This window comes from Coregonus clupeaformis, chromosome 15, assembly GCF_020615455.1.
Source record: "Coregonus clupeaformis isolate EN_2021a chromosome 15, ASM2061545v1, whole genome shotgun sequence".
NCBI lineage: Eukaryota > Metazoa > Chordata > Actinopteri > Salmoniformes > Salmonidae > Coregonus > Coregonus clupeaformis.
The window spans coordinates 40,197,426-40,219,249 of NC_059206.1; the positions used below are offsets into that span (position 1 = coordinate 40,197,426).

A 21,824-nucleotide genomic window follows, 5' to 3' on the forward strand; every position below is an offset into this window, starting at 1 on the left:
CTCTCTCTCTCTCTCTCTCTCTCTGTATATCTCTCTCTCTGTATCTCTCTCTCTCTCTGTCTATCTCTCTCTCTATCTCTCTCTCTCTCTGTATATCTCTCTCTCTGTCTATCTCTCTCTCTCTCTCTGTCTATCTCTCTCTCTCTGTCTATCTCTCTCTCTCTGTCTATCTCTCTCTCTCTGTCTATCTCTCTCTGTCTATCTCTCTCTCTCTGTCTATCTCTCTCTCTCTGTCTATCTCTCTCCATCTGTCTCTCTCTGTCTCTCTCTCTCTCTCTGTCTATCTCTCTGTCTATCTCTCTCTCTGTCTCTCTCTCTCTCTATCTATCTCTCTGTCTCTCTGTCTCTCTCTCTATCTATCTCTCTCTGTCTCCCTCTCTCTCTGTCTATCTCTCTCTGTCTCCCTCTCTCTCTGTCTATCTTTATCTCTCTATCTCTCTCTGTCTATCTTTATCTCTATCTCTGTCTCTCTCTCTCTATCTATCTCTCTCTCTATCTCTGTCTATCTTTATCTCTCTCTCTCTCTCTGTCTCTCTGTCTCTCTCTCTCTCTCTCTCACACACACGCACACACACACAAGAACCCTCTGTGTCAGTCGTGTCAGTGTTAATCGTTTGGCTCCTCATGTAGAGATCTTGGATTGTGTTGAGATCACTTGTGTGATAGTGAGAGCTCCACTCATCCGCTCTTCATTACTACTGAATGAGGAGCACTAGTTGCAGAGGACTCGCAGTCAGAATTACTGACTTCCTCAGAGGTGCTCAGCATTGAAATGAGAGGCTAATGGTTATCCAGATCAGGGCTCTTTCATTGACAAGACTTTAGCTTGAGAATGGTTCAGTGATTGTTAGCATTCACAGGCAGACCTATTCATGATTTCAGATTTCCCTTGAAGAACAGTGATTTACCACAAGGGAGGGTAGGAGAAGAAGGGGGGGGGGAAAGAGAGAGAGAAAAAAGAGAGAGAGGAAGAGAGAGTGGAGGGAGATAGAGAGCGGAGAGAGAGAGAGCACAAGCTGTTGCCATCAAGAGGTAGTTTTAGCACTTCATAAGAGAGGAGGACATTAATACTCTTAGCACACTTCTCCATCAGAACAGCGGCATCACTATCTACGGTGAAGTATTGCTTTGCAATACTATTTTAACTCCCATGTTCAGTCATTAAATATTATGGCTTTAGAGACACAATGTGGTATTCCAGTTATTCAGGGACATAATCTGAAGCACACAATCCAGTTCCATATCAGAAATCACTTTATGTTATTCTAGGATCAGCTTTCCCTATTTTGAATCGTTAACCACCACACCATGCAAAAACAATACAAAACTGATCTAGCATGAACAGAAAGATATCACACATCATTAGCCTTCAGCCCGGTGTTCAGTTGTTCAGCCCCACCCTTAACCAATGAGTATCCGACGCAGAACAAAACGAAAGCAGAGGAAAAGAGAAAACAAGAGTCTAGGATAAGTACATTCTGAGAGCTTTTCTTTCCCGGGCTAATTTGTCTTGACCTCAAGAGTCACCCCTCCCCCCTCCTTATCATCCCCCCATCCCTCCCTCCCTCCCCTATTTACTCTTATTTATATCATCATGGGGCTCAACCTCTGTTCAAGGATATGATCATTTACTGCCTTTCACCTCACTGTGCTGCCTAAGCCCCCCTGTACCCTGAGGCAGGGGGAGAGCACGGCAGCGGTAGTCCAAAAGGCTGAGCGAATCCAAAGAAAAACTGGATTAAATGAATTGATGCTCTCCCAGTCAGGGGAAGGGGGAAATAAAGCTAACATGATTTCAGCCCTCCTCACCTCTCTCTGACTCCAGCGCAACTATTCTACCCTTGGGCTGACCTCCACTGCCAGACAGCAGCTCCTCTAAAATGGGGCCCCTCGTCCCCTCCTCGTCTCCCCGGTCTCCCCGGTCTCCCCTTCCCAGAACCCCCACCCCTGTGATTCAGCACTTGGATAGAAACAAGAGAAGGAAAAAGGAAGAAAAGAGAGAATATGAAGTGTCTTTGTCTGTGTGTAGACGTGTGGATGTGTGTCTGAGGGAGTGTTTATGTTTATTGGGGAATCTAGAAGGGAAAATAGGGAGAGACCCAGAGTCAGTGCAGAGCAACCACTTCCCCATGAACACACACACCTCTCCCAAATCCTCTGAGGGTGGAGGTGCGGTTTGGCCTGCCTCGGCCACAGTGAGCCTCTGTGTCTGCTCAGCACACAAACCACTTCCTGTGTCTCCCTGCCAAGCCAATTACATAGCAGATCCAAAAGGGCCCTGCTTTACCCAGAGACTTAGTGAGACTGTTATTTACTGGACAGAATATAAACCATATTGGACAAAGTCCCCATTTTAATGTGTGTGCTCCAGTCAGTGTCTCAAAGCCATTCTGTCACAGTGTCTGTGGTGAACATGCAGGGTGTAAATGAGGACTGACATCCCATACATTATTAATGTGTCAATATATGATGGCCATGAAAGGTGCTTGTTCTTTGTTATTGTGCTCTAGATAAACCCAGCTCTTTGATATCAGACAGCTGAAGAGGGGGTCCTTGTATGAAGTGATATATGGATGTTGTGTTTACACAGTACTGTATTTCCTTTCATGTCTCTATTCATGTATCCTGTAATTATTGGGACTGTTTAACTCTGTCTTTATATCAGAGCATGTTATAATAATGGTACACAAACATTATTTACATATGTACACACACACACACAACACACGCATAAACACCGCACACACTAGACAACACCGCAGCAGCAGTAGTGACCGGAACCAGTTTTGTTACACTCAGCCGTCCAGGAGGAGCGCCAGCGGGCCAAAGAACGCAGTGAGAACGAGGTGGAGTCCACCAGCAGCGTCAACGAGGACATGCCTGTGGAGAAGGTCCTCGAGGCAGAGCTCGCTGTGGAACCCAAGACAGAGACCTACATCGAGACCAACCTGGGCATGCCATCCAACTCGGTGAGTCACTACACTGTACTGTATGGCTCTCTGTCCTGGAGAGCAGGAGCCGTTTACACACTCACATATGTAGAAGCACACCAACACACTTATCCACATATGTACATGCACACGCACCAGAGGATGTCAGCGGAGTTGAGTGGTCGGAAATCCCGCTCATCACTCATGGAGCGGTGCTTACACACCGCTCCGGTGCTCCACATCCTTTCCAACCGCTCCGCTATAAACCGCTCCGCGATCACAGGAAAAAAAACTGCCGCTCTTAAATCCATTCATGAAATCACAATTTAACCAACACCCATCTATTTTTGTGACTACCTGGACCTACCATTTGGTTTTGAAGAATTGAAACCAAACGATATGTATTTGAATGAAAAGTAATTGAATAAACATGAAAAGGTGAATGTAAGAAGCGCTCATCATTTCAAATAGGTTACATGTCCTCTGTAGCTCAATTGGTAGAGCATGGCACTTGTAATGCCAGGGTAGTGGGTTCGATCCCCGGGACCACCCATACGTAAAAATTTATGCACACATGACTGTAAGTCGCTTTGCTAAATGGCATATTATTATTATTATTATTATTATTATTATTATTATTATTATTATTTAAACAGCATAAAAACACTGTAAATAGGTCAGGAGCCAGACAGGAAGCCTAAGAAGGAACGAAAATGAATAATTTAGGCTATACTGTATTATTTCAAGGCTATAGCCTACAAAGAAATACATTGTGAAGCATTTGCGAGTGCGACACAATAGGGTGGTAGGGACATAAAGGGCTCAGCATTTAAACAACATTTTGTTGTGTTAAATCATTATAGTCTATAAATTGCGCATATAGGCTGTGACTTAGAATGAAATACAAATTAAACTGAAAAATGCCTTATTAGGCTCAGTGCCTAATAATTTTTAGAAACACGAGTTTGGCCAGAGTCTGTGGCTTCAGCCTCATGCGATGGTGCCTGAAGAGCAGGCCAACAGCGGAGAATATCATATCCGCGCTTGCAGAGCCACTGGGGATGCTAAACACCCTTCGGGCCACTCTTGCAAGGCTGGGCAGAGATGCAGAGTTTTATTTTTCTATAGGTAGTCCGAAAGGTTTTTAGGCAAAATAACCCAGTCAAAACGGAAAGCTCCTTGAAAGTGGGAATATGCCAAGCCTATTGGGCCAAAATCAATTATGACCTATTGTATAGATAATAAAACAAAAATGCACAAAACTATTAAGAGATCTGATTTTTGGTTTATAAATACTTTGCTACAATGACACACTTCCTTTCTTTTAGCATGTGCACGTAGTAAGTAAACCAGCATGCTTTTGGGATATGTGTCTTTTCAGATTCCACAGTGATTATTTAGTTGTGGACACTACATCACCACACTCCCTCTCTTGCTCTTAGTCCTCATCTTTGTAACTCACCTTGATTTAGCACCTGTGTGTTTTATCCGTTTCTTTATGAAAATATTTAGCCACCTCCATGACGTTAGCTAAAGCGAGGGGCTATAGCAGCACACAAGTAGACTACAAATGCATGCTGGGCCAGGCATGCCCTGAGCTACTGGAGCGAAATTGGAGCGGGCTAGAAGGCTGACGCCCCAGCCTTTGGGAATCTCGCTCCACGCTCCAGTGAAATTGGGCACGCTGCGCTCCTTGCTCCGCTCCAGCTCCGCTCACATACAGTGGGGAGAACAAATATTTGATACACTGCCGATTTTGCAGGTTTTCCTACTTACCAAGCATGTAGAGGTCTGTAATTTTTATCATAGGTAAGTGTACCAGTGAGAGACGGAATCTAAAACAAAAATCCAGAAAATCACATTGTATGATTTCTAAGTACTTAATTAGCATTTTATTGCATGACATAAGTATTTGATCACCTACCAACCAGTAAGAATTCCGGCTCTCACAGACCTGTTAGTTTTTCTTTAAGAAGCCCTCCTGTTCTCCACTCATTACCTGTATTAACTGCACCTGTTTGAACTCGTTACTTGTATAAAAGACCTGTCCACACACTCAATCAAACAGACTCCAACCTCTCCACAATGGCCAAGACCAGAGAGCTGTGTAAGGACATCAAGGATAAAATTGTAGACCTGCACAAGGCTGGGATGGGCTACAGGACAATAGGCAAGCAGCTTGGTGAGAAGGCAACAACTGTTGGCGCAATTATTAGAAAATGGAAGAAGTTCAAGATGGCGGTCAATCACCCTCGGTCTGGGGCTCCATGCAAGATCTCACCTCGTGGGGCATCAATGATCATGAGGAAGGTGAGGGATCAGCCCAGAACTACACGGCACCTGGTCAATGACCTGTAGAGAGCTGGGACCACAGTCTCAAAGAAAACCATTAGTAATACACTACGCCGTCATGGATTAAAATCCTGCAGCGCACGCAAGGTCCCCCTGCTCAAGCCAGCGCATGTCCAGGCCCGTCTGAAGTTTGCCAATGACCATCTGGATGATCCAGAGGAGGAATGGGAAAAGGTCATGTGGTCTAATGAGACAAAAATAGAGCTTTTTGGTCTAAACTCCACTCGCCATGTTTGGAGGAAGAAGAAGGATGAGTACAACCCCAAGAACACCATCCCAACCGTGAAGCATGGAGGGGGATGCTTTTCTGCAAAGGGGACAGGACGACTGCACCGTATTGAGGGGAGGATGGATGGGGCCATGTATCGCGAGATCTTGGCCAACAACCTCCTTCCCTCAGTAAGAGCATTGAAGATGGGTCGTGGCTGGGTCTTCCAGCATGACAACGACCCGAAAACACACAGCCAGGGCAACTAAGGAGTGGCTCCGTAAGAAGCATCTCAAGGTCCTGGAGTGGCCTAGCCAGTCTCCAGACCTGAACCCAATAGAAAATCTTTGGAGGGAGCTGAAAGTCCATATTGCCCAACGACAGCCCCGAAACCTGAAGGATCTGGAGAAGGTCTGTATGGAGGAGTGGGCCAAAATCCCTGCTGCAGTGTGTGCAAACCTGGTCAAGACCTACAGGAAACGTATGATCTCTGTAATTGCAAACAAAGGTTTCTGTACCAAATATTAAGTTCTGCTTTTCTGATGTATCAAATACTTATGTCATGCAATAAAATGCAAATTAATTACTTAAAAATCATACAATGTGATTTTCTGGATTTTTGTTTTAGATTCCGTCTCTCACAGTTTAAGTGTACCTAGGATAACAATTACAGACCTCTACATGCTTTGTAAGTAGGAAAACCTGCAAAATCGGCAGTGTATCAAATACTTGTTCTCCCCACTGTACTCTGACATGCACACACACACACACTCACGTACAGATGTAGGATCTTAATTTGATCACCCTGTTGCAGGATAAATGTTTAACTTGTAGTGTATTTGAGGTTTAAAACGACTTCTGAAGTTTGGAAATTTCAGACCTGATTTTTCTTTATGAAAAATGTATCAACTGCTACAAAAATAAATGTCAATTAATTATAATCCACATAATAATTCACATTTCCTGTTGCTGCAGGATTATATTCCTGCTGTAGCAAACTGGCTCAAATTAAGGTCCTACATCTGTATTAGCCATTTTCTCCAATTTTCCCTTGGTATGATACAGGTACTTTGTGCCTCAGCCTGGTATGTCTGCAGTAATGGACATTAATAACATGTAATCAGTGTTATCACAACAATTTGCCACACCATTAGAATTCAATTATGCTGCAATCTAACAATCTCTATTATCCTCTCTGGATGCCCCTGGACTCCCCAGGATCTTGCTTGATTGACCGGGAGCAGCCATTAGCCATCTTGGGGATGTTATTATTTTTCTATTTTAACGTTTCTATGGGTTACATCTCTGTGGTGAAAGAGGAGAAGAGGTTGTGGTTGGGATATATCCAGGGCTCTGCCACCTGCTGCCTATCACTGAGATAAACAAGGTAGCTGTGACTATTCTACATCCATTTCCTGTACGCTCCTTGTGTGGCACCTTACTTCACAAGTCCACTAGTTCACCTGTGCACCCTGCATATCTGCAGTCTCCCAGCCACCCACCTAAGCTATGTGAGGTTCTCTCTGTTCATTGTAGATACTCTCTCTGGCTCAAGCATGAATAATACAACAGCCAGACTGTTCCTGACAGCATCCCACCAAGCTCTGGTTTTCTCAGAAATCCTACCGGAACGACAGACAGAGAGCAGTTGTGCAAGAGAGGAAGAGAGAGAGAGAGAGAGAGAGAGAGAGAGAGAGAGAGAGAGAGAGAGAGAGAGAGAGAGAGAGAGAGAGAGAGAGAGAGAGAGAGAGAGAGAGAGAGAGAGAGAGAGAGAGAGAGAGAGAGAGAGAGAGAGAGAGAGAGAGAGAGAGAGAGAGAGAGAGAGAGAGAGAGAGAGAGAGAGAGAGAGAGAGAGAGAGCGAGCTTCTTCGGACTCATCTGCTCTGGGGGGGGGAAATGTCCTGTGAAGTGAAGGTAGAACTCTGAAGGCTGTTATGTGAGTAAATGGGAGCTATCTTTGGGAAGATGGAGATGTACGTGATGAGCGTTGACATTAGGGAGGAGAGAGGGAGAGGAGAGGGGATGGGAGTGGGGGTGCTACGGGGGTGTGGCTGGCAGCTCTGACACACTAAAGCACTGTGTGTCTGTCTGTCTGGGCTGTGCCCTGCCGTGGCTGTACGTCTCAGCGCTGGAGCTCTGACGCCAACAGGGGGTGCCTTGCAGGAAAAGGAGGAGGAAATCAAGCTTTTCTAGAAATCTAGCTCTGATAAAGGCAGAGAAATATCTTGCAGGAATTGTTTTCTGTCTGTCAATTGTCTTGGTAGTTTTCAAGTAATTTAAGTAATTTCTAGTGGATCCACATTTTTAGATTTTCCTTTATTTCTTGCTATGATTTAAGGTAATGATTGTAATGGGGAGTTGTAGTTCAGTAGGCCATGTAGATTGGGTAATATGTGAAATTGTACTTCATCTAAATTGCCCTAGCTATAGACAACTGCTGAGAGACCACTTAGTTCCCCTTCCACTGATATTTCAGTTGACTCTGAAAACGATCATCATAATCATATGAAAAGTTAGGAGTAGATTAAACAAGGGTAGAACGGCACACTCAGTGTTGCAACGTGTCCCCCGTGCGGTGTCCCCTTGGCAGGCAGTCTCTGTGATTAGGAAGCCTTCTGGTCCGGGGACTGCCCCCCCAGCGGGCACTCCTTTAGGAGGCACTGCCCCGTGTGTTAATGAATCCCAGGGTCGGGGCCCGTGAGTGCACACCATGAATGGGTACCGCCACTATCTAATGGCTGGGGTTTGGCCAAGCTGAATAAAGTGTGTTTATCTCATGGTGACCTAGAACAGGAGTTAAACAGGCGTTAGTAACATGCTTCTAGTCAGACAAGCAAGGGCTTTCTCTTCAAGGAGGGAGGGGGTTGGGGGTTAACACACTATAATTTTGCCATGCTAGGGAGTTTTTCCTTCCACTGTCTCTCTCTCTCTCTCTCTCTCTCTCTCTCTCTCTCTCTCTCTCTCTCTCTCTCTCTCTCTCTCTCTCTCTCTCTCAATTTCAATTTTCAATTTTCAATTTTCAATTTCAATTTAAGGGCTTTATTGGCATGGGAAACATATGTTAACATTGCCAAAGCAAGTGAAGTAGATAGTAAACAAAAGTTAAATAAACAATAAATATTAACAGTAAACATCTCTCTCTCCCGTTCTCTCATTTTGTCTTGTGTGTGTTATCCAACTTCTTGTGGTGGTTGAATCTGTCAACTTGTATAATTTTTTGTCTCTCTCTTTGGACAGACACAGGAGAGAGAGACAAACAGAGAGGCATGCTAACGCTATTTAGAGGGTACTTGGTTGATGACTCAATATACTCTTCTACAACTCTAACAGCCAATTATGAGGACTTTGCACAATTTTGTTGAAATTTTGGATTATGGAGAAATCATATATTGACTACCACATTCCTCTTTGTTGTCACGCAACTGTGGTTTAAGCAGAATATGAAACATTTAAAAGCCAGTCTCTCATCTCCACGAGTGATAAAAATTTCATAGGACAGTATGCAAGCCAGGCATTTCTGTGAGAGGAGAGGCTGGGATGGGATGGAAATCCACTGTGAATAATGCACACCAAAGCCTTTAATTCAGTCTTGTTTGTGGCAGGCATTAAGAGGTGTCCTCAAAGCGGCTCTCATAAGCCCAAATACTCTCACTCCCTCTCTACATCTCTCCCTCAGGGTTTCGCCTCTCCTCTCCCTCTCTCCACCCCCTGCTCAACACGTTTTCAGAAAGCGATCAGCTGGCCCCCTATCCTCCAGAGTGAAGGATGTTCACAGAGAAGGAATGTAAAAGAGTTTCTCTCACAGACACGGTGGTCCCTCTCAGCTTGTTCCACACATGCACAGAATATTGAATTCCTAGGTTCATGTCATTCTCATTCTCCCAGACCTCGGAAGTCATTGTGGTCTCTTCCGCTGTGACACCCCATAACATCCCCTGACGGCTGTCACCTTACAGTAAGGACAGTGAGTTAATATGTGATCATGGCAGGAGCGTGGTCTGTTCTCTCCTGTCATCTTCATGGTGTATAGAGTGAGAAACGAGGTCAGTGTAAACATGGCTAAGAGAGCCATGCAACATTCATGAGCCTTCACCGTGTTTAACGAGAACTCTGGGAGTTGTATTCTTTTGAAGGGCCTCGGCAGACACACAACATACAGCCCCTTTTTGTTTTGCTTTGTTTGGGCTGCAGCTTCCTATGGAATGAATTAGCGGATTTGTTTATGGGTTTGGAAGAGAAAAACAGGCAAAAAACTGTTGCGCTGAGCCGCATCATCCACAACGACTCCCACGGAGATCAGATGCTGAAATATTTATAAGATTCTTTTTTACTCCACCCAAAGAAAATCTACTTTCAGTTTTCAAAACAGTGCCGGCTTTGTGTCTGGTTAACTGTTTCATACTGTTTCAAATTTCAAGCGGTCGTCTCTGATTCTCAGCAGTGAGTGAGAGTTTCCCATTATAGGGAAGGAGGATTGGAGGGGGGATAGAGTGGGTAGTCTTCGGTCTGAGCATTCGAAGTAGAGGAAGACTGGAAAGAAGAAGAGGTGGAATGAGTTTTCATCTTACACTAATCTTCTCCAGAGAACTGCATTTCATGTTGGGATCCTCCGAGCTTTCAGCATCGATCTGTGGGATTTGGGGAGAGAGAGAAGTTGGGGGAAAGTTTACCAGGCTTTTGTTGTTGTAGAATTGGCTCAGACATACAGAGAATTGGTATGCAGTTATTCACAGAGCATCATAATAATATACATTTTATCCATCCCCAGTTAACATTATGTTTTTGTGATTGATAATACTAGCTAGGTTTCCGTCCACTTTGGGACAGATTTCCAAGTGAATATTCAAAAATCTGCATAAAGAAAATATACGCATTTTCCCAGCAGTTGTGTGTTTCCACCAAACTGACATGTTGCAGATAAAAATCAGTGCCTGATGAAGTAATGCACACGAAATTTACTTTTTCGCTTAAGTTTTCATGTACTGAATAAAAATCTAAAATTCAAGGTGTTTCCATTGCATTTTCAACGCTACCGATAGCTGCCACCAACATGCTTCATGGTAGGGATAGTGTTAGATGGTTGATGAGCTGTGCCTGGTTTTCTCCAGACATAGTGCTTTGCATTCAGGCCAAAGAGTAACATATTTGTCTCATCAGACCACAGAAGTCTTTCCTGTGCCTTTTTGCAAACTCCAGGCGTGCTGTCATGTGCCTTTTTCTCAGGAGTGCTTTCCGCCCAGATTGGTGAAGTGCTGTAGAGACTGTTGTCCTTCTGGCATGTTCAACCATCTCAGCCAAGGAACTCTGTAGTTCTGTCAGAGTGGTCATTGGGTTCTTGGTCACCTCACTGACCAAGGTTGGTCTGATGGCCAGCTCTAGGCAGAGTCTGGGCAGTTCGATATTTAAATGGAGACCACTTTGCTCTTCAAAACTTTCAACACTCTATAAATGGTTTTATACCCATCCCCAGATATATGCATCATCACAATTCTATCTCGGAGATCTACGGACAATTCCTTGGACTTCATGGTATAGTTTGTGCTCTGACATGCACTGTTAACTGTGGGACCTTTATAGACAGGTGTATTTCATTTCCAAACAATTTAATTGGCCACAGGTGGACTCCAATACAATTGTAGTGACATCTCAAGGAGGATCAAAATAAATTGGATGCACCTGAGCTCAATTTGGAGTGTCAAGGGGTGTGAATACTTTCTGAAGGCACTGTAAGTCATTAACTGAAATTTACAAATAAATTCACCAAATGTAAATACCAATGTACCAAATAACAATTCTAGCAATGCACTGCACGTGCACACACACAATAAAAAAATGGCCTCATCAAAATGAAATTCTAGCTTGATAAATGAAATGCATCAAATGGATATTGTGTAATACCATGTTCATTCAACAGTAGGCTAACTTGCAAAGGAATGCTTTTAGGCCTACCTTTACTTGTAATGAAGTCCATTTGTCTGTCCTTCAGGCCAGTGAACCTCTCATTGACAGCGTTGTAGAAGTCACAGCAGAACCCCATGTCCATTATTTTATTCTGCATGCACACAGCAGGCCCACTGTCCCCAAGGCTTCCTTCCGTTCCATTTTCACACTGACACAAAAGGTCACACACACAAACAGTAGCTGGTAGCACAGTTCTCCCACGCAGCATACAGGTAGGCAGCTCCATCCATTAGGGCATCCAGCCGGTCGGAGAGCAGAAGCCTCACGCGTAAGTGCACCCCTATGCAGCCAAGCATGTAGAATCATTGTAGTTAGTCGCATCCATCTTGTAGAAGTCAAGTAAATGTCCAAGATGTGTAAAAGTCTGAGTAAAAAGTATTAATTGGTAATGATGTTTCAGACAAGTAGACAGTCCAGTATTCACTGTTCGCCTGCCCGACATCTAGCAGTGAGGGAGATGGTGGTTGCTTTGCCTGACCATGAATAAAGTCACGTGTTGTTTGCTTTATGCTGCCTCTGTCTGGTCTTAATTTTCATTATAGTTGACGTTCCACTCTTCGAACCCTCCAAACGGCGCATTACATTATTACAACTTGGGAAATTGTTTGAGGTGCAGTATAGTGTCTATTTGTCAGGTTGTTTTTGCTAGCTAGGTAGCTTCCTTCAGTTCAAGGGATGCAAGCGCAAAATGATGTAGACATGCCCAAATGTGCAGAGCTCACCCCAGGTTAATTAATACCCACACAACATGTTTAGGCAATATGCAAGCGCAAAATATGAAATCGGCTCAATGCAGCGAATGACGCTACTTCAAGCTAGGCAAAGCAGCGACGCCTACGCTGACCCTGTCCATTAACAGTGACTGGAGTCAGGAACGGCTGCGCGCCCCAACAATTTGAATGGATGGAAAGAAAGGCATGAATACCCTGGCACCTTTCCTGAGGTATTTATGCCGTTTTGGCAAATTATTAGATTTTAAACATAAAAATCACAAGAATCATTCAGATCTTTTCATAACAGCTTTTTAAAATAAGATTATCACAGGGTAAGCACTGCATACCATGCCTACTCTGACTGCACATCACTGGTATGTATACGTTAGAAGTTCTTGTCCTCTTCACTGCCCATGGTTTCCTCCCAGGTTAAGTGAGGCCTTCAGTTTGATGGCTTCTGACACTTGAGGTTTCTTTGTCCTTTTCCATTCACATCCACATTTCCATCCTTTTTTTTTTCTTTTTTTTTTTTCACCTTTATTTAACCAGGTAAGCCAGTTGAGAACAGGTTCTCATTTACAACTGCGACCTGGCCAAGACAAAGCAAAGTAGTGCAACAAAAACAACACAGAGTTACATATGGGGTAAAAAAAAAAACATAAAGTCAGAAATACAACAGAAAATATATATACAGTGTGTGCAAATGTAGCAAGTTATGGAGGTAAGGCAATAAATAGGCTATAGTGCAGAATAATTACAATAGTATTAACACTGGAATGCTAGATGTGCAAGAGATTATGTGCAAATAGAGATACTGGGGTGCAAAAGAGCAAATTAAATAACAATATAGGGATGAGGTAGTTGGGTGGGCTAATTTCAGATGGGCTGTGTACAGGTGCAGTGATCGGTAAGGTGCTCTGACAACTGATGCTTAAAGTTATTGAGGGAGATAAGAGTCTCCAGCTTCAGAGATTTTTGCAATTCGTTCCAGTCATTGGCAGCAGAGAACTGGAAGGAATGGCGGCCAAAGGAGGTGTTGGCTTTGGGAATGACCAGTGAGATATACCTGCTGGAGCGCAGACTACGGGTGGGTGCTGCTATGGTGACCAATGAGCTAAGATAAGGCGGGGATTTGCCTAGCAGTGATTTATAGATGGCCTGGAGCCAGTGGGTTTGACGACCGAACATGTAGTGAGGACCAGCCAACAAGAGCGTACAGGTCACAGTGGTGGGTAGTGTATGGGGCTTTGGAGACAAAACGGATGGCACTGTGATAGACTACATCCAATTTGCTGAGTAGAGTGTTGGAGGCTATTTTATAAATGACATCGCGAAGTCAAGGATCGGTAGGATAGTCAGTTTTACGAGGGCATGTTTGGCAGCATGAGTGAAGGAGGCTTTGTTGCGAAATAGGAAGCCGATTCTAGATTTAACTTTGGATTGGAGATTCTTTATGTGAGTCTGGAAGTTGAGTTTACAGTCTAACCAGACACCTAGATATTTGTAGTTGTCCACATACTCTAGGTCAGACCCGTCGAGAGTGGTGATTCTAGTCGGGTGGGCGGGTGCTAGCAGCGTTCGATTGAAAAGCATGCATTTAGTTTTACTAGTGTTTAAGAGCAGTTGAAGGCTACTGAAGGATTGTTGTATGGCATTGAAGCTCGTTTGGAGGTTTGTTAACACAGTGTCCAATGAAGGGCCAGATGTATACAAAATGGTGTCGTCTGCGTAGAGGTGGATCTGAGAGTCACCAGCAGCAAGAGCGACATCATTGATATGCACGGAGAAAAGTGTCGGCCCAAGAATTGAACCCTGTGGCACCCCCATAGAGACTGCCATAGGTCCAGACAACAGGCCCTCCGATTTGACACACTGAACTCTATCTGAGAAGTAGTTGGTGAACCAGGCGAGGCAGTCATTTGAGAAACCAAGGCTATTTAGTCTGCCAATAAGAATGCGGTGGTTGACAGAGTCGAAAGCCTTGGCCAGGTCGATGAAGATGGCTGCACAGTACTGTCTATTATCAATCGCGGTTATAATATCGTTTAGGACCTTGAGCGTGGCTGAAGTGCACCCGTGACCAGCTCGGAAACCGGATTGCATAGCGGAGAAGGTACGGTGGTATTCGAAATGGTCGATGATCTGTTTATTAACTTGGCTTTCGAATACTTTCGAAAGGCAGGGCAGGATGGATATAGGTCTGTAGCAGTTTGGATCTAGAGTGTCACCCCCTTTGAAGAGGGGGATGACCGCGGCAGCTTTCCAATCTCTGGGGATCTCAGACGTTATGAAAGAGAGGTTGAACAGACTAGTAATAGGGGTTGCGACAATTTTGGCGGCTAGTTTTAGGAAGAAAGGGTCCAGATTGTCTAGCCCAGCTGATTTGTAGGGGTCCAGATTTTGCAGCGCTTTCAAAATATCAGCTGTCTGAATTTGTGTGAAGGAGAAGCGGGGGGCATGGGCAAGTTGCAGCAGAGGGTGCAGAGTTGGTGGCCGGGTTAGTGGTAGCCAGATGGAAAGCATGGCCAGCTGTAGCAAAATGCTTGTTGAAATTCTCGATTATTGTAGATTTATCGGTGGTGATAGTGTTTCCTAGCCTCAGTGCAGTGGGCAGCTGGGAGGAAGTGCTCTTATTCTCCATGGACTTTACAGTGTCCCAAAACTTTTTTGGAGTTAGTGCTACAGGATGCAAATTTCTGTTTGAAAAAGTTAGCCTTTGCTTTCCTGACTGCTTGTGTATATTGGTTCCTAACTTCCCTGAAAAGTTGCATATCGCGGGGGCTATTTGATGCTAATGCTGTACGCCACAGGATGTTTTTGTGCTGGTCAAGGGCAGTCAAGTCTGAGGAGAACCAGGGGCTATATCGGTTCTTAGTTCTGTATTTTTTGAATGGGGCATGTTTATTTAAGATTGAGAGGAAATTACTTTTAAGGAACAACCAGGCATCCTCTACTGACGGAATGAGATCTATATCCATCCAGGATACCTGGGCCAGGTCAATTAGGAAGGCCTCCTCGCTAAAGTGTTTTAGGGAGCGTTTGACAGTGATGAGGGGTGGTTGTTTGACCGCGGACCCGTTACGGACGCAGGCAATAAGGCAGTGATCGCTGAGATCCTGGTTGAAGACAGCTGAGGTGTATTTAGAGGGTATGTTAGTCAGGATGATATCTATGAGGGTACCCATGTTTAAGGATTTAGGGTTGTACCTGGTAGGTTCGTTGATAATTTGCGTGAGGTTGAGGGCATCTAGCTTGGATTGTAGGATGGCTGGGGTATTAAGCATATCCCAATTTAGGTCACCAAGCAGTACAAACTCAGAGGATAAATGGGGGGCAATCAATTCACATATGGTGTCCAGGGCACAGCTGGGGGCTGAGGGGGTCTGTAGCAAGCGGCAACAGTGAGAGACTTATTTCTGGAAAGGTGGATTTTTAGAAGTAGAAGCTCAAATTGTTTGGGTACAGACCTGGATAGTATGATAGAGCTCTGCAGGCTATCTCTACAGTAGATTGCAACTCCACCCCCTTTGGCAGTTCTATCTAGACGGAAAATGTTATAGTTGGGGATGGAAATTTCAGAATTTTTGGTGGCCTTCCTGAGCCAGGATTCAGACACTGCTAGAACATCAGGGTTGGCAGAGTGTGCTAACGCAGTGAATAACTCAAACTTAGGAAGTAGACTTCTGATATTTATGTGCAAGAAACCAAGACTTTTGCGATTACAGAAGTCAACAAATGATAGCTCCTGGGGAGTAGGAGTGATACTGGGGGCTACAGGGCCTGGGTTAGCCTCTACATCACCAGAGGAACAGAGGAGGACTAGAATAAGGATACGGCTAAAGGCTTTAAGAACTGGTCTTCTAGTGCGTTGGGTACATAGAATAAAGGGGGCAGATTTCCGGGTGTTATAGAAAAGATTCAGGGCATTATGTACAGACAAGGATATGGAAGGATATGAGTAAAGTGGAGGTAAACCTAAGCGTTGGGTAACACTGAAAGAGATAGTATCTCTAGAGGCATCAATTGATTCGGTCTCTGAGTGTATGGGTGGAGGGACAAAGGAGCTAACTAAGGCAGGTTTAGCTAGGCTGGGGGGTCTACAGTGATATAGTACAATTAGAAATAACCGAAACAACAATAAACTAACCATGTTTGGGCTGAGGCTAAACATAAACAGGATGTAGTACCGTAAAAAGGAACAGTCCAGCAGATATCAGCTGTATAGCTGGGTTATCATAAGGTCCGGTGGTGAAGTGCTAGTGAGTAAGAGGCCACGGCTAGCGTGTGCTACGTCCGTTTTGTTGTAGCCAGCTGGTAGCGAAGAATCCGGAGTTAAAGGTCCAGTGATTCCGGCGGAAAAACTGATATGTTCTGGGTCGATAACGCGCAGTGCTGACTGGCGAATATCCGGTGATCAAAGTCCAGTGATTAAAATTAATCCCGCGGAAAAAAATCAAATGTTCTGGGTGAAACACTGCTAGCTGTGGCTAATAGCAAGTAGCTAGTCCAGTAGCTAGTTCAGTTTAGTGAGTAAGCGTGTGCTAACGGGCCAGGGCTAGCAGATGGATGGAATCTTCGTGGTTACGTCGTAACCACATCAGACGATTTCGTCGGCAGACCAGTCGTGTAGGATCGGCGGGGCTCCGTGTCAATACTATGTGGTCCCGTCCGGTTGATAGAGAGGTAGATAGCCGGGAGATGGGCCTAGCTCAGGTTGATTAGCCAGACCACAGCGTCCGTTTTGTTGTAGCCAGCTGGAAGCGATGAATCCGGAGTTAAAGTTCCAGTGAATCAGTGATTCCGCGGAAAAACTGATATGTTCTGGGTCGATAACGAGCTGTGCAGACTGGCCGAATATCCGGTGATCAATGTCCAGTGATTAAAATTAATCCCGCGGAAAAAAATCCAATGTTCTGGGTGAAAACACCGCTAGCTGTGGCTAATAGCAAAAAGCAAGTAGCTAGTTAGCTGGCTAGCTAGTTTCAACTGGAGATTCTAGATTCTAGATAAAGGTAAATCAATAATAGAATCCGTTCCACATTGAGTGAGGCGGGTTGCAGGAAAGTATATCTTGTAGAAGGATGAAAAGTCTGATAGGGAAATATGTACGAAAAATGTACGAAAATAGGGTATTTACAGGCTATTTACAGACAGACGATAAAAACACAACTGCACTACTTCGCCATCTTGGTCCTACGGTCTCTCTTTCTCTCTCTCTCTCTCTCTCTCTCTATCTCTCTCTCTCTCTCTCTCTCTCTCTCTCTCTCTCTCTCTCTCTCTCTCTCTCTCTCTCTCTCTCTCTCTCTCTCTCTCTCTCTCTCTCTCAGCTTTAACGTCCCTCCTCTCTCTTCAGGTCTCTTTTTCATGTTAACTCAAAGCATAAACACTGTCTATTTTCCTCTCTCATGAACATGAGAGGCTAACTTTTTAGCCTTCGACAATATACTGTACATTTGACCTTTTTCATCAATACTTTACTCTGTCTGAGGTCAGGAATATAACCCCGGTGTCGTGGTGAGTGAGCATACTATTTCTTAAGACCCATTCTCACACTCTCACTCATGAAATGAATTTACACTTGAACGCCCAAACACTTGTTCCTTAACTGTGTGTCAGTTCAACCTCTTTTTGCTCTCTGTCTGAACACTCCAAATGGTCTTCTGTCGTTAGAAGTGTCCTGAAGGAACAGGGAGCGGAGCAGGCCTGTGCTCCTCTATAACTCGGTGGTGCACTGCTGTGACTGGAAAACATACACTTAGCAAGCATGCACATATGCACATACAGAGTGCATAAGTACGAATACACACAACCTCACACGTCACAACGTATCTTTCAGTATTTCTGTGCTAACTGTATTTGTGACAGCAAGCCTTCCCATGTGTCTTTCAACAGCCCAACGACCCGGTGACTAACATCTGCCAAGCAGCCGACAAGCAGCTCTTCACGCTGGTGGAGTGGGCCAAGAGGATCCCCCACTTCTCTGAGCTGCCCCTGGACGACCAGGTCATCCTCCTACGAGCAGGTCAGTTCAACACGACCATAAACGTTTGAGAACCCGATAGGCATTATGGGCTTTGTAGGCTATTTGTGGGCTATTAGCCTGATGAATCATCTGTCATATTCTTTATGTATGCTATCATAATTTGTGATCTTCAGTGTTTTCCCTATATGTTGCCCTTGCTGATTTGCTTGTGGCTCGAAATTACACAGTTCACTTCCAAACTCACCCTAAGGAAGCCCATCCATCTCTCTAACCTTCTCCTACCCCCTCTTACCGTTCTCCTTCTGGGTACCCATAGTAATGGAGAGAGTGACGTAACACTCACATCTGTAGCCAAGGCTGGTCCTGCCTCACATCAACACCATCATCCCAGACACCCTGGACCCACTCCTTCGCATACCGCCCCAACAGATCCACATATGACGCAATCTTTATTGCACTCCACACTGGCCTTTCCCACCTGGACAAAAGCAACACCTACATGAGAATGCTGTTCATTGACTACAGCTCAGCGTTCAACACCATAGTGCCCTCCAAGCTCATCACTAAGCTAAGGAACCTGGGACTGAACACCTCCCTCTGCAACTGGATCCTGGACGTCCTGACAGGACACCCCAACGTGGTGAGGGTAGGCAACAACACATCCACCACGTTGACCCTCAACACAGGGGCTCTTCAGGGGTGTGTGCTTAGTCCCCTCCTATACTTCCTGTTCACAGGAAACGGAGGGCCAAGTACACCCCCATTCAGATCAACAGGGCTGTAGTGGAGCGGGTCGAGAGCTTCAAGTTCCTCGGCGTCCACATCACTAAGGATCTAGCATGGTCCAAACAAACCAACACAGTCGTGAAGAGGGCACGACAACGCTTCTTCCTACTCAGGACTCTGAAAAGATTTGTTATGGGCCCTCAGATCATCAAAAATGTTCTACAGCTGCAACATTGAGAACATCTTTACTGGCTGCATCACCGCTTGGTATGGCAACTGGTTGGCATCTGACCACAAGATTCTACAGAGGGTAGTGCGTACGGCCCTGTACATCACTGGGGTTGAGCTCCCTGCCATCCAGGCCCTCTATAACAGGCAGTGTCAAAGGAAGGCCCTAAAATTTCTCAAAGACTCCAGCCACCCAAGTCATAGACTGTTCTCTTTGCTACCGCACAGCAAGCGGTATCGATGCACCAAGTCTGGAACCAACAGGACCCTGAACAGCTTCTACCCCCAAGCCATAAGACTGCTAAATAGTTAGTTAAATAGTTAACCAAATAGCTACCCGGACTTTCTGCATTTACCCTTTTTGCACTAATGTTTTTGACTCATCACATACAGTGAGGGGAAAAAGTATTTGATCCCCTGCTGATTTTGTACGTTTGCCCACTGACAAAGAAATGATCAGTCTATAATATTAATGGTAGGTTTATTTGAACAGTGAGAGACAGAATAACAACAAAAAATCCAGAAAGATGCATGTCAAAAATTTTATAAATTGATTTGCATTTTAATGAGGGAAATAAGTATTTGACCCCCTCTCAATCAGAAAGATTTCTGGCTCCCAGGTGTCTTTTATACAGGTAACGAGCTGAGATTAGGAGCACACTCTTAAAGGGAGTGCTCCTAATCTCAGCTTGTTACCTGTATAAAAGACACCTGTCCACAGAAGCAATCAATCAATCTGATTCCAAACTCTACACCATGGCCAAGACCAAAGAGCTCTCCAAGGATGTCAGAGACAAGATTGTAGACCTACACAAGGCTGGAATGGGCTACAAGACCATCGCCAAGCAGCTTGGTGAGAAGGTGACAACAGTTGGAGCAATTATTCGCAAATGGAAGAAACACAAAATAACTGTCAATCTCCCTTGGCCAGGGGCTCCATGCAAGATCTCACCTTGTGGAGTTGCAATGATCATGAGAATGGTGAGGAATCAGCCCAGAACTACACGGGAGGATCTTGTCAATGTTCTCAAGGCAGCTGGGACCATAGTCACCAAGAAAACAATTGGTAACACACTACGCTGTGAAGGAATTAAATCCTGCAGCGCCCGCAAGGTCCCCCTGCTCAAGAAAGCACTTATACATGCCCGTCTGAAGTTTGCCAATGAACATCTGAATGATTCAGAGGAGAACTGGGTGAAAGTGTTGTGGTCAGATGAGACCAAAATGGAGCTCTTTGGCATCAACTCAACTCGCCATGTTTGGAGGAGGAGGAATGCTGCCTATGACCCCAAGAACACCATCCCCACCGTCAAACATGGAGGTGGAAACATTATGCTTTGGGGGTGTTTTTCTGCTAAGGGGACAGGACAACTTCACCACATTAAAGGGATGATGGACGGGCCATGTACCGTCAAATCTTGGGTGAGAACCTCCTTCCCTCAGCCAGGGCATTGAAAATGGGTCGTGGATGGGTATTCCAGCATGACAATTACCCAAAACACACGGCCAAGGCAACAAAGGAGTTGCTCAAGAAGAAGCACATTAAGGTCCTGGAGTGGCCTAGCCAGTCTCGGAGTGGCCTAGCCAGACCTTAATCCCATAGAACATCTGTGGAGGGAGCTGAAGGTTCGAGTTCCAAATGTCAGCCTCGAAACCTTAATGACTTGGAGAAGATCTGCAAAGAGGAGTGGAACAAAATCCCTCCTGAGATGTGTGCATACCTGGTGGCCAACTACAAGAAACGTCTGACCTCTGTGAGGGTTTTGCCACCAAGTACTAAGTCATGTTTTGCAGAGGGGTCAAATACTTATTTCCCTCATTAAAATGCAAATCAATTTACAACATTTTTGACATGTGTTTTTCTGGATTTTTTTGTTGTTATTCTGTCTCTCACTGTTCAAATAAACCTACCATTAAAATTATAGACTGATAATTTCTTTGTCAGTGGGCAAGCGTACAAAATCAGCAGGGGATCAAATACTTTTTTCCCCTCACTGTACGCTGCTACTACTGTTTACTAACTGTCAATTTATTCCTAGTTATATGTATATATCTACCTCAATTACCTCGTACCCCTGCACATTGACTCGGTACTGGTACCCATTGTATATATACGCTACCAGTCAAAAGTTTGGACACACCTACTCATTCAAGGGTTTTTCTTTATTTTTAAATTTTTTTACATTGTAGAATAATAGTGAAGACATCAAAACTATGAAATAATACAAATGGAATCATGTAGTAACCAAAAAAGTGTTAAACAAAACAAAATATATTTTATATTTCAGATTCTTCAAATAGCCACCCTTTGCCTTGATGACAGCTTTGCACACTCTTGGCATTCTCTCAACCAGCTTCATGAGGTAGTCACCTGGAATGCATTTCAATTAACAGGTGTGCCTTCTTAAAAGTTAATTTGTTGAATTTCTTTCCTTCTTAATGCGTTTGAGCCAATCAGTTGTGTTGTGTCAAGATAGGGGGGGTATACAGAAGATAGCCCTATTTGGTAAAAGACCAAGTCCATATTATGGCAAGAACAGCTCAAATAAGCAAAGAAAAATGACAGTCCATCAATACTTTAAGACATGAAGGTCAATCAATACGGAAAATTTCAAGAACTTTGAAAGTTTCTTCAAGTGCAGTCGCAAAAACCATCAAGTGCTATGATGAAACTGGCTCTCATGAGGACCGCCACAGGAATGGAAGACCCAGAGTTACCTCTG

At 44.5% G+C, this 21,824-nt stretch overlaps 1 protein-coding gene across 6 annotated transcripts in view; it reads left to right on the plus strand.

Moving 5' to 3' along the window:
* LOC121582449 (retinoic acid receptor RXR-alpha-A) overlaps positions 1-21,824 on the plus strand; it is a 151,247-nt gene that overhangs the window by 119,466 nt on the left and 9,957 nt on the right. For 4 of the 6 annotated variants that reach the window (XM_041898237.2, XM_041898238.2, XM_041898241.2 and 1 more), the window contains 2 exons: positions 2,785-2,969; positions 18,057-18,186. In XM_041898237.2, the coding sequence (XP_041754171.1) occupies positions 2,785-2,969; positions 18,057-18,186 (315 nt within the window). The remainder of the gene's footprint in view (positions 1-2,784; positions 2,970-18,056; positions 18,187-21,824) is intronic. The other 2 variants (XM_041898239.2, XM_041898240.2) reach the window with 1 other exon arrangement.